At 38.6% G+C, this 13,558-nt stretch overlaps 1 protein-coding gene across 2 annotated transcripts in view; it reads left to right on the top strand.

The window, feature by feature from the left end:
* Window positions 1-654: 654 nt before the first annotated feature.
* LOC113526809 (latent-transforming growth factor beta-binding protein 4) overlaps window positions 655-13,558 on the top strand; it is a 69,051-nt gene continuing 56,147 nt past the window's right edge. For both annotated transcript variants that reach the window (XM_026914173.3, XM_026914172.3), the window contains exons 1-3: window positions 655-1,289; window positions 8,416-8,643; window positions 12,361-12,638. In XM_026914173.3, the coding sequence (XP_026769974.3) occupies window positions 1,082-1,289; window positions 8,416-8,643; window positions 12,361-12,638 (714 nt within the window). In that variant the 5' untranslated portion in view covers window positions 655-1,081. The remainder of the gene's footprint in view (window positions 1,290-8,415; window positions 8,644-12,360; window positions 12,639-13,558) is intronic.

Here is a 13,558-nt window from a genome sequence, read left to right as displayed (position 1 = left end):
GACTCAGTGATATGATCAAAAATGTGCAAGGTTCCGTGAAATAATACTGAAGTGGCAAAAATCACATTATTTAAAAATGACTCCACAACATGATACTGAGTAGGCAGAGAAAATCCTCTATAATAATTACATTTATATTTATATTTATATTTACAGCACTTTGCAGAGTGACTTAGTAGACTTAGAAGTGCTCTGTAGTGTATATGAAAGAACATCATTAGAGGAAGGACACTCAGACAGTCTGTGTACGTTGAGCTCTGTGATATGTGTATATGTATGATATATGATATTATTACTAGACGTTTTGGTATGATAACAAATGGGAGTGGCTATTTGGCATGATCATTTGTGGGCGGAGTTCCATTACGTTCAGTCAGTTAGTGGTTGTCATTATAGTGCTCACTTGTAACCAGGCAAGAACAGCAAGTGAAAGTGCAGAATGGAACAAAAGAGCAGCCTTGCCTCCACACACACACACACACACACACACACACACACACACACACACACTTCCAACCAGTGCTCATATACTGTGCCAGCAGTACCTCTCTCTTTCTGTCTCTCTCTCTCTCTATCTCTCTCGCTCTCTCTCCCCTTCCTCTCTATATCCCTCTGACTCCCTCTCTCATTTTCCTCCCTCTTTCACCGCCCACTCTCCTCTCATATGACGCGGAAAGTTCTGCTTATGCACAGCAGTGTGTGTGTCCGAGCTTCACTCCAGTGCGTGATGGATCTCATCTTCACTACACACTGGATTTGGAAAACAGCCCAAACTGCATTTCTTTTTCCAATTACTAGGATGGTTAAACTTTCTAAACAGGCAGCTTGAGATTTTTTATTGCTTCTAAACACATGCACACAGGTGTGTGTGTTGGTAACACTGCCTGAGAGTGTTTTTGCTAGTGTGTGCGTGTGTGTGTGTGTGTGTGGTTTTTTTTTTTTTTTTTTGCCTTTTTGCAACTGTAAGACGAAAATCAGAAAAAGCAAAGAGAAGCTGAGAGGACGCATGGACTTCATTCAGGCTCCTCAGCTGTTCTTTTCTTGGTGTGTGTAACTGTGAGTGTTGTGGTTGTGTGTGACGATGTTTCGGACACTGATTGTGCTGCTGTGTTGTGTGTCGGCACTGCTGCATGTGTCTCCAGCGGCCGAGCGGATTAAAGTTCTCTTCACGCCAACCATCTGCAGGCTGCGCTGCTCCAACGGACACTGCTCCAACTACTGCGAGCGAGGCAATATTACCACACTGTACAGCAATGAGGATGCCACACACACCTCCGGCTTCAGAGTGTGTAAGTACACACACACACACACACACACACACGCTTTTGTATGAATGAACAAAATAACTGAACAAAACTCAGAAACAACCCTAACAGCACAGCAGTCTGGTTCCAGGTGTTTTCTGCTTATGACTCTTACACACACACACACACGCACACACACACACGCACACACACATCTGTGTGCATGCTTAATATCTTTATGAGGTATTTGGGAATGATTAGTTAACTAAACTAAACAAACACACACACACATGCATAAACATACAGCAGTCTTGTTCCAGCTGTTCCACACTGAAGACACACACACACACACTTCTGTGTAGGGCATGAACCTGAATTTGAGGGTGAATGCAAGTGGACACCATCCCCACTGGTTGAAAAAAAACCTCCCCCTTGTAAAAATCTTCCTTCTTTTTTGGATTACGATTATTATGTGAAATCACTCCTATTATTATTACATTAATTCCATCCATAATATTTTTCTTCATAAACCAGCAAGCTGCATGTGGTTATATAAAAACAGTCCCACAGACAGACTGACAGACTGTTAGCTGCTGTTAGCTGGATTTTTTTTTTTTTTTTACTGTTGGAGTGTTTCTCAGCTCAGCAGTAACACATCTCTACACTCCTACGAGCACCACACACACACTACCATGCAATGAATCACTGCTGTGATTTAATTCAGTTCAATTTTTCATATAGCACTTTTATCAATAGATATTGTCACAAATCAGCTTTACAGGAATCTGGATATAGATTTAGATCCCTAATAAGCAATAAGCAAGCCACAGGTAACAGTAAAAAGGCAATCAGCATCAACAGGAGTCAACATGATGAAGAAATCTTGAGAGGGAAACTATCCTCTTCTGAGTGATACTAGATAGTGGGATTAAAAATCGTTACTCTTCTACAACTGTATACTATAACGTCAATCATTACTGAATGTGTTAACGGGATCTTCAGTATGAGCATCTTAGTCTTTATGATCACAGCAGCAGTTCTTAGGTACAAGTCTCCAGTATCCACATGAGATTATCCACTGATGAGACTTGGGAATAAATTGTTTTGGAGAAGTGCAATATTATCCATATAGGGCCATTCACAGTAGCAGAGAGTGAGCCCCAAGTGTAGAAGCGGTATCATGATGAATGAAGCAGGGTGAGAGGAGTCACAGCAAGTCCAAGTGTGTCAGGATCAGACACTAGGAGTATACATACACCTCGACAGACAGAACGGATTAGTATGGACGCTGTTCCTGTGGTTTAAAAGGGTGTACATTGTGAACAGAGTGCAAGCGGAGACTCCGGGAGGTCTAGCTATGACAGCCAAAATGTAACACAGGCCGGGGTGCATGCTGGGACATAAAGCCAAACATGAGTGGTCATGTGAGAGAGGTGAATATTTTCTGCTCTTTGGTAGTCCCTTTCCAGGGATTTATAGAGAAGACAGGAGCTGGCAAATTGTGCACAGCAGATGGGATACAGTCACTATTGACGTGTAGGTGTAGCTGATAGACTGACAGACTGTTTCAGTGTCGCTCAGTCTTTTATTCAGCTTATATGGAATAGATGGTACACCCGATACACTCAGTACACTCCCCTATGAGGAATATAATGTTGTTCCTCAGCCAACTGGACTTACAAAAAGTGAAAAATGATGGCGCCTTATATTTTTGTTGGATGACTGATGAAATAAAAATAGATCTCTATAGTGCACTCAGATTTGGCTCAAGGAAAGATATTATAAATCATGTTCTTTTCATCACAGTGTCATTACTTGTCGCTATCAACATTAAAAAGGTAAGCTTTTTGTGATTTTTCAAGGAGGATGAGTTAAAGGACCAGATTGTAATTTTTACAGCCCTCTGTTGCCTATAAGGCAAATTACAATAGAAATAAAATCTGACAAACCTCCAAGCTGTCCCTCTCCCTCAACTGACCCCGACTTATGTGTAACTACACTATATGGCCAAAAGTATGTGGACACCTGACCATCACACCCATATGTGTGTCTTCCTCAAACTGTTGCCACAAAGTTGGAAGCACATAATTGTGTAGAATGTCTTTGTAGGCTGTAGAGTTAAGATTTCCATTCATTAGAACTAAAAAGGCCCAAACATGTTCCAGCATGACAATGCCCCTGTGCACAAAGAGAGCTCCATGAAGACATGGTGTGTTAAGGGTGGAGTTGAAGAACTCGAGTGGTCTGCACAGAGCCCTGACCTCAACCCCACTGAACACCTTCGGGATGAACTGGAACACTGACTGCACCCCAGGCCTCCTCACCAACATCAGTATCTGACTTCACTAATGCACTTGTGGCTGAATGAACACAAATCCCCACAGTCACGCTCCAAAATCTACCGTAAAGCTTTTCCAGAAGAGTGGAGGCTGTTATAGCAGTAAAGAGGGGACAAACTCTGGAATGGGATGTTCAACAAGCAAATAGGATTGCGATAGTTAGGTGTCTACATACTTTTTGGCCATATAGTGTACATTTGCCTTTGAGGAAAAAGGGTGGAGTTTAGCATCTGTGTCCCAGCTGAGCTAATTTCTGAGCCAGAAAAGTATAAACTGAATTCTAAAGTGAAGAAGCTCAACACATCTTTTGCATGGCACTTTTAAACTTTGCACACTGCACTATTAAGTTGACATTTATGCAGGAGCGATGAGGATTTGACCCTTATGAAAACACATGCATGCACACATGCACCCACCCACCCACCCACACACACACACACACACACACACACACACACACACACACACACACACACACACACACACAGTGTCACTGTGTCAACAATTCACTAACAAATCAGTAAGAAGATGTCCATATGTTGTTGCTGACATCATTTCGTCCCTGCAATGTTTATGCATCCTTAAAAGATAAATCACACCATGCTCTTACACGTGCGCGCACACACACACACAATGCCACACACACAAAGATACACACAGTTGAGATGAGTAAAAGGACACAGAAATGTGAAAGGGTGGAATGAGTAACATGTGTGTTTTGGGGACATCCACATATGCTTTCTGTCTCTCTTTCACTCCCCCCCCAACACACACACACACACACACACACACACACACATACACACACACCCCCCCACACACACACACACACGCACTGTGCACTCTGAATTAATGCTCGAATCGAAGAAGGAAAAACTATGGGAGGGGGTGTTTTGAGCTAAATTAAAAACATATGCTGCAAGCAGGCCGAGAAGAGATAAAACCTAAACACCACACTTGTTCACATACGCATATGTACAACATGAATCCTGTTCATGTTAGGCCCCCAAAATGGTACAACTGAATAATATCAATTATTGTTGCATACAAATGTGCAGGTACATTAACATCACAAACAGTTATGCTTTAATAGTGTTTTTTTCTCCAATTGTATTGAATTGTTGAATCCAGTGCATATAACGCAATTTTCACTTTTTTCTCTCTAATCTGCTGTGACTATCAATCAGTAACTCAATCAACTGATCAGTCACAGTGTGTTGTCGAGTAAATTTCACGTTTGCACCATTCGATTAGGTCACCACCACTCTTTAAGGACCATATTCTCTTGGGATGATAGTTTCAGTGAGCAGAAAGGACAGCAGTTTTGCCATATCCTTGTAAGAAACAAGAGAAAGTCAGTATCTCAGTGGAAATACCTAGTATTGCATACTTGACAGGCAATGTCATTATTGCATCATTAAATATAAGAGCCTATCATGTTCCAGTATGCAAATGAAAGACATGCAACAGTAGTTTATCATTAGAAAAGGACATCTCTCACTAAGGACACTCATCTATGGAACTGGCATGTCAAGCAATTTATTGTCTAATACATAATTCTCATGGCTGTGGTGCTCATGATAACCCACTGTATGTCCATGATTTAAAAATAAAAGAAAGAAATAATCTTGTCATGTATGAAACATATTTATCTACATTGGAGTCCAAGAGCATGAGACCATTAGTGAAGATGCTCCTGTTTTGCATTCAAATTTAATACCGCAATTTTCATTACAAACTATATTATTGACAACAACTTGAGTGAAAAGTAGAATCATTGAACTATTTACACGAATTTCAGTTTCTTAGTATTTGGTTCGTCCCTTTTTTGCTTTAATGACACTGTGCACTCGAGCTGACATGGACTCCACAAGTTTGTGCAAAACCTTATGATCCATTTTGGATCCAATCCATCGGAGTGTCTTCTGAACACATGCTTCAATAGAAGAGATTAGGCATGAGAACATTCTGACCTTTTGTACAAAGCAGTGAAGATGGTCAATATTACAAATTTGCTGACATTTAAATAGGGACCTAGAAATAATGCAGAATCCTGAATATTAAATATTCTAGATATTGGACATTTACTTTCTTTGTTTTAAATATTTAAAAATTCTAAAACCTTCTGTTTATTTCCAATTTTAAATGAAAAAAAAAACAGCTTTTCAATGTGGTCTCAGAGTTTTGGACCCCATTATATGTAATTACATTCTTTTTTTCTCCATGTGACTTGATGTGCTTTCACCTTGTAGCCAAAAATGCTAATCACATTACCAACAACTTCACATTTCACCAGTTTAAAAAATTGACTTTCTGTCATTACCACATATCGACATATGAAAATAAGAAGAGCAAAATTAGAGAGAGTGAACTAAATGAATAATGCATAATATTCAAAGTAATGTAAGTCTCATACATGGAGCTGAAAGAACGGTTTCAGAACAGTACTTTTTCACTCACACTAGCAAGCCTGAACTGCAACTCCATGCCTGTAAGAAAAAAAACTTCTTAAATAAGAACACATGCTGTCAGAATATTACCTACTTGCTGCTTATTACTAAATATTTCAAGCTGCTCATGTACTGAATGCAGCATTCACTGTGAGCTGATATTAAAGTGGTTTTTGTTTGATTTCTGTCTGGTTATTTTTCATTCTGACAGGATTTACAACATATTACTGCTTTCATAGTCACTTACGTACAAGGCTTTTATTTAATTTCCAATAATCCAATCCATCTAATGCAAATCTGAGACAGTGTAATTCAGAGTAGATACACTGAGCAGTACATAAAGTAATTACAAACAATGCAATAAATAAATGATTTATACAATAAATCTTTTCTACTGCAGTTTAAAATACTCCTTTCTCTCTCAAGATAAACACTTGCACTCACACACTTGCACACACACACACACACACACACACACACTGCAGGACTGATCTGACTCAGCAAACAATCAGGTCTTGTTACTTAAACTGTATGAGATCATAGTGATGTCATGAGATAGGGAGTGTGTGAGAAATCTTTGGATCCTACACAATCATACATACATATGTAAGTTTATTTTCTCTTTTTCATTTTCTCTACTCAACTTGTGCTGACATTAAATGTGTGTTAGAGAAACACACACACACACACACACACACATACACACACTTTGGAGGGCCAGGCATGATCTCCTCAGAGACAGATCTGTCATAAAAATGATGGATAATTGTGGACCTTGGAAAATGTTCAAGCTTTCACATGTGTGTGTGTGTGTGAGGATGTACATATGCAAGAGTGAATGCAGAATAGCTAAGAGACAAATAAAATCTTTTTGAATGAATGTGTTGGGAGTTCACCTCAGATGCTTTTGTACACACATGAACTGACCCCTAATTAAACTCGGGGCTTGGGTGGATCTCCTCATATTTCTTCAAACCCAACCCAACTTTTTGTTTTAATAATTTTATTTAACCATGTGCATTCATTATGAAACAAATACGGCAGTTTTCATTACATCACAGTGTTGGCTTGTACCTTTCCATGTTCATGGAAGACAACATTAACTGATAACTAAATGATAATTAGATATGTAACTGATGACCTGGGGGTCATTCATCAACCGTGTGTATACATAGTCTTGTGTGTAAACTGTACATATTCACGTTTCTACACATAGAATGTGATTTATTAAGTTCTTCTTGTTCTTGAGGATGCTCCTGAACATGCGTATGCAGAAACCCTTAATGGTACAAAAGTATAATTGCAAGTAAACTGATTACTGATGCTCCCATCCCACTTATTGTCAATAATACGTATTTTGTATTTATTTCTTAGACAAAACGCTCATAAAAGTTCCAAATAAACCATTTTGATTTTACTCTACAGTATGCAACAGTATCTCTACTTCACTTTTGGCGAAGTTCTTCTTCTTAGACCTTTTGACATGCTCCATGTCATCTGATACAAGCAATGCCATGAGCAATCTACTGGGCTTTTTAAAGGGAAGTTGTTTTCCATATATGGTGATTTGTGAGCTTTATGTGAATGAGTGTGGCTCTGCACAAGCAGAACACTTTAGGATGTGTGGGATTTATCAACATTCACTGCATACAGCTGAGAACTTGTTTTATGCATGCTTTGATAAATGAGACCCCTGGATACTTGCAACTAAGAACTGCTGCTGTAATCATAAAGACTAAGATCATAATGAACATCCTTTCAACACACTTACTACTATTTGATTTTATAGTATATAGTACAAATATGGAAGCGTGATGATTTCTATTTGCACTATCCATTGTCACCAAGAAGCAGGTGTGTTCCCTTTGGAGTCTGGTTCCTTCTTCATGGTTTCCCGGGAAGTTTTTCTGGCCACTGTCTCCTCTGGCTTGCTTATTACGGATCAAAGTCTATGTCTGGATTTCTCCATATCTGCTTTGTGACAATATTTATTGTCAAAAGTTCTATTCAAATAAAATTGAAATGAATTTTGCTGAAGAGCTGGGACACATTTCTAGTTAATGATTTCTTTGACTAGCCAGTTAACACAGAATACTTTAAATAACGCTAAAAATTTTGACCCTGAACAGCTCATACACATGGCGAAGTCATAAGAATATACAGATTACAGTGTATTATGGTCCAGACATAAGACATTATTTGCCTTTTTCTGTTTTTTTTTTTTTTTTTTTTTGCTTTAAACAAAAAAAAAGGTATAGAGTCAGTAATTGTATGCCTACGAAGTACACCTAGATATTATCTCATGTAGGTGTACCTAATAAAGTGTCCACTGAGTGCTTATCAGTACACCTCTGTATTGACTTTGATTCTCTTTCTCTCTAGTTTTGTGCCCCATGTTGTGTAAAAATGGAGGTGTGTGCATTCAGAAAGATCGATGCCTCTGTCCTTCCAACTTTACTGGAAAGTTCTGCCATATCCCCGCATCTTCATCTTCCCCCTCTGCCAATGAGGTTGAGAAGCCCTCGAGGGGTAATTTTCCAGCCAGTCAGGGGATGATGCATTCGGAGTACGTCCTTCCTTTACAGAGTCGACAGCAGAACCACACCAACGGTAAGGTGAACTAAAAGTCGGAGTCAGTTATCAAACAATAATCCAATATTTTCCACAGAGATACACACAGAGACACACATACACTCCTTACACACAGTTTTTTACACTGCAAAAACATCTCACCGAGTGAAACTATCTTGAATATACACATATACAGTAAATTTTACTGTAATTTACTGACAATTTGGGTCACCAGTAAAGTACTGTAAAATTTACAGTAAACAACTGTAAAGTTTTTTACAGTAAACTTCTGTAATATCTTAATGTTGTTTAAAATGACACATAACCCAACACACTTGATCATTTGGCTATGGTGGGATACAACTGAGTTGAAGGTTATGGGTCGTGCCCAACCATGACAGCTTGGGGATTTGAACACACAACCTTCAAAGCCTTAACCACTGAGCCACCACCATGACACCATGACACCACCACAACTAGCTTGTATAGACTCAACTACTTCTAGCACTGAATTAACACCACTAAAAGAGCAGTGAATCAGTGTAAGCTAGTTGTGCTAGCTCTGTGGTTATGGCTTCGGGTTGCAGATAAGAAGGTCATGTGTTCAAATCCCAGCAGCACCAAACTGCCTTGATTGGATCCTTGAGCAAGACCCTTCAGCTCAGCTGTATCTTGCATCAACATGCTGGATTATGTGTTTTATACTATGTATGATATCACAGTACTTTCCTGTAAATATGTTTACAGTTGTTTACTGTAAATTTTACAATACTTTATTTGGCAGCCTAGGTTGCCAGTAAATTACTGTAAAATCTACAGTAGATTTTTTACACAGTAGACAATTGTATCTAGTATTTCCTATTATAAGATTACAATAAACCAAATATAAGATTATTAAACCTATTCCGAGACATTTTACTTATTTCAAGCTTGAAATAGTGAAGTGAAGTGACGTGTAGCCAAGTATGGTGACCCATACTCGGAATTTGTGCTCTGCATTTAACCCACCCAAGTGCACCCACAGTGGGCAGCCTTTTTTGCTGTGGCGCCCGGGGAGCAGTTGGGGGTTCGGTGCCTTGCTCAAGGGTCTCACCTCAGTTGTGGTATTGAGGGTGGAGGAGAGCGCTGGTCATTCGCTGGTCATTCACTCCCCCCCCTACAATCCCTGCTGGACCTGAGCCTCAAACCCACAACCTTCAGGTTCACCTTCAGGTTACAAATCTGACTCTCTATCCATTAGGCCAGATAATTTAGCAAAAAAAACTCTTTTGGCAGATAATTTTGCTTCTTTCTAGAAATAAATGCTTAAAAGGAGTAAAATTATCTGCCAGTTAAACAAGACTATTTCAAGCTTGAAAGGAGTAAAAATGTCCAGAAGTAGGTTTAATAATCTTATATTTGTTTATGGTAATCTTATAATAGGAAGTACTAGATATATTTGACTATATTCAAGATGTTTTCACTTGCTAAGATGTCATTTTTTTTGCAGTGTAAAAGCATTTTCTCCCAATTTGGTCATTTGCTAATTCCCAACCACTAGCTAAGTCTCGTCTTTCACACAACAGCTACCAGCCAGGGAGGGTGAAATGCGGTACATTTTCAATATAGTCCTTTCACATAATTTTTTATTCTAGAAATAAATACTTAAATTTATCAAAATTATCTGCCAAGACTATATTTCAAGATTGAAATTTGAAATTGTAATCTTGTAATAGGAAATACTGTATAAATTTGACAATATTTTTACGTGCATAAATGTCACTTTTTGCATTGCAGGTGCATTTTTTTTGGGGGGGGGGGGGGGGGGGGGTGGAAGCTGACTTCTCATTTGTTTTAGTTAAGATGTAGATACTAGAAAAGTTTACATGCATAAAAGTAGTGTTCAGTGAAATATATTCAGTGAAGATATTCAGTGAAAAGGTTAAATACATCTGCAATTAATTGTTAATGAATAGATTTATGTTACAGACTTTCTTATTAATTGCCGTATGTAACATAACTCTATTAATTGTTAATGAATAGATTTATGTTACATACAGCAATTAATAAGAAAGTCTGTATGAAAACTTTTCTAGTGTTTACCTCAGAACAGAGCAGCAGCAGCATTTTTCCCCAAAGCACCTGTAAAACCTGGTATATATGTGCACACTAGTTTCTCCAGTGATGGCCTTGACCGCATTGTTTGAAAACTTCTGTGTTTCCTTCAACCTAAAAAGTGCCATTTCTCACCATTTTTAGATGAAATTGTTTGGTGGCATTCCTATTAAATATACTAAGCTGTAATTTCAAATTTTCAAGCAGGAAAATTAAGATGAGACAAGTTATTACTCATATGAGAGGCGGGAAGGGGGCGGGGCTTCTAGGGGGTCAGTTAACATTGGAGATTTCAAAACACCAGCGCAACTGTCAGTCATTCCAGATTCACATATTGACTATTTTTTTTGCATATTATTGAGTATCAGCATAGTCCGTTGTTAAAATGCAGAGCTCCTACACAAATGAGTAAAGGTTGGCAGGTCTGCCATTCCTTCCACTCATATTGTTTTCTTGGAAAGGATAGGGTGAACATTTTTCTGTTGCCCCACTCAGGAGCCTTCTAATACAGTTTTAAACATTTTAACATTTTTAACATTTCTCTCCAGTACACTCATTTCACACCATCCCTGCTGCCGTCAGCCAATAAGAACACTCTTATCTGAGTGTATATTAGTGAAGAATGATGGAGTATGGTTTGAGAATTATCATATGGCATATTAAATTTGGCTAACTGTGGAAATCAGAGCAGTACTTGTTGTTGTGCATTCAGATTTTTAGAGCCAACTGGTTTATGGTTTATGCACTCATAACCCTTTAGATAACAATATTTCGTAACTGGGCTATAAACAGATCCCCCCTACTCATTCACTCATAACAATCTCCACATGGCCAAAGAGAACAGGCAATAATTATATTACATTTTAATCCCTTGCTTAACCTTCTCCTAGTGTTCACTACTTAGCACTGCTATGTTCTGTTGCCCTAGGTCATCTCATTACATTTTACAGCAATTCATCTCCCAATATAAACCATATTGATGGAACTGGAGCCCCAAAATCCCTTCCCATGCTCGGGGCTTTCTTTCTGTCCATGACTTGTTGTTTACACTGGAATCTTGCGCAACTGCATTATTTTCGCATATTTGGCTCATAGATACACTCTGGGGAGAACAGTTGATGTCATGGTCTGTTTGGTGTTGTAAATTGGAACATCATTTTGTTAAACAGTTTATTTAAACAAGCATATTTTTAAATTACTGCATGTATAGTAGGGATGAGGCTGAATTCTTAAACATCGTGAAAGTTGAAAAAAATAGCTGTTATCAGTATAACATTTGCAGCTTGCAATAAAAATATTGTGGGTTTCTACACACCAGTGTTAACAAGTCTCAAAAGAAATCTGAGCTAGCCTTCTCTGGGAATAAACAGCTACTTAAATCATTTAAATAGTTAAATAATAGTGGTGTGGGATGTAACTAATATTCTAATTATTCAAGCTGTGTTCCCAAATTAATCTTAGTAAGTGCTCTGCATGCTACAGAAAACAATGATAAAGAATAATGAAATAAAAAAAGACAATAAGATGGCTTACAATAGGCTTACCAAGTCCACTGAATAATACAGAGTAAGAAATGGGGTGAAAGTACAATAGCAAAAGCTTTTCTTTGATGAAAGTGCAGATGTTAAACATGTGTGTGTGTGTTGTGTGTTGTGTGTTCAGGGTCTCCTATGGTGACAGTTCGAGTCCGTCATCCTCTTGAAGCAACGGTGAAGATCCACCAGGTGGCGAAGGTCACTTCAGGTTCAGGCTTGGAGACGGTGTGGCGATCATCAGGGGTCTCGGGTTCTCTGGGGTCCCGGGGTCATAGCAGCGCGATTCTGGCAGACAGAGCAGAGGCTACACCCGCTCTCGTCCAGGCCCAAACCTTCAGGGGAGACTCTATCTACACAGAGGTGTCTGGGTTTAAATATTGCTTCAGAGAAGTTCGCAACGGACAGGTGAGAAACACACATGAAACGGATGCCAAACACACTTGCACAGCCTCTCCAAATTCAAAAAGTCAGGCAAGTGTGTAGACATATCTTATGAATTTAGATTGACAGGACTGACAATTGGGCATATTCATATATGTAGTATCTTTGCAGAAATGGATTGAAATATGTTTGGTCTAAGAACACAAGTAAATGAAAAATTAATGAATTAATTATTTTGTATTTTATAACATTTGGGATGGTGATGTTTTGGTCAGTGAAAACAATGACTGGATGGCTGCTATACTAGGAAAACAACTAGCCACAGTGACTGGTGGGTTCATTTCACACCGTGCCTACTAACATACTACAGAGTATGACAAAATACACCATCTGTACTACCCTATTATGGAGTATGCTATAGTATGCAGTATGCGGTTTGGAACCACACAGTACATGACATAGTACGTGACACCCTATTTATTACAGCAGTATGTGGTTTGGCATATTCTCTGATGGACATATGAAAAGCATTTACATTTAAATTTACATTTATGGCATTTGGCAGACGCCTTCATCCAGAGCGACTTGCAAAAGTGCTTTGAAATCTATCAATAAATACATTCTGATACTGGCTCGCTAGGTCACAAACTAGGAATACCATCAGTCCAAAAACTCTGTTGGGGAGGTAATAGACAAGCGCTCAGACAATAAATTTTTTTTAAGTGCCAATTTTTAAGTGGAATACTATCACCGGTCACTTTTCAGAATGTTCTGAATGTTCAATGCGCAATATTATGACTTATTCACCTGCTGTATATACTTTATACTGTATACTTGCAGTACATACATACATACATACTTTTATACTATATGGTATACTCACTTTATAGTCTATTTATTGTCTAATGTTATATGTTTGTCAGAAGCAGTGATCCTAATTTCGT

Source organism: Pangasianodon hypophthalmus, chromosome 6 (genome assembly GCF_027358585.1).
Source record: "Pangasianodon hypophthalmus isolate fPanHyp1 chromosome 6, fPanHyp1.pri, whole genome shotgun sequence".
Classification (NCBI taxonomy): Eukaryota; Metazoa; Chordata; class Actinopteri; order Siluriformes; family Pangasiidae; genus Pangasianodon; species Pangasianodon hypophthalmus.
This window is presented reverse-complemented; position numbering and strand designations above follow the sequence as displayed.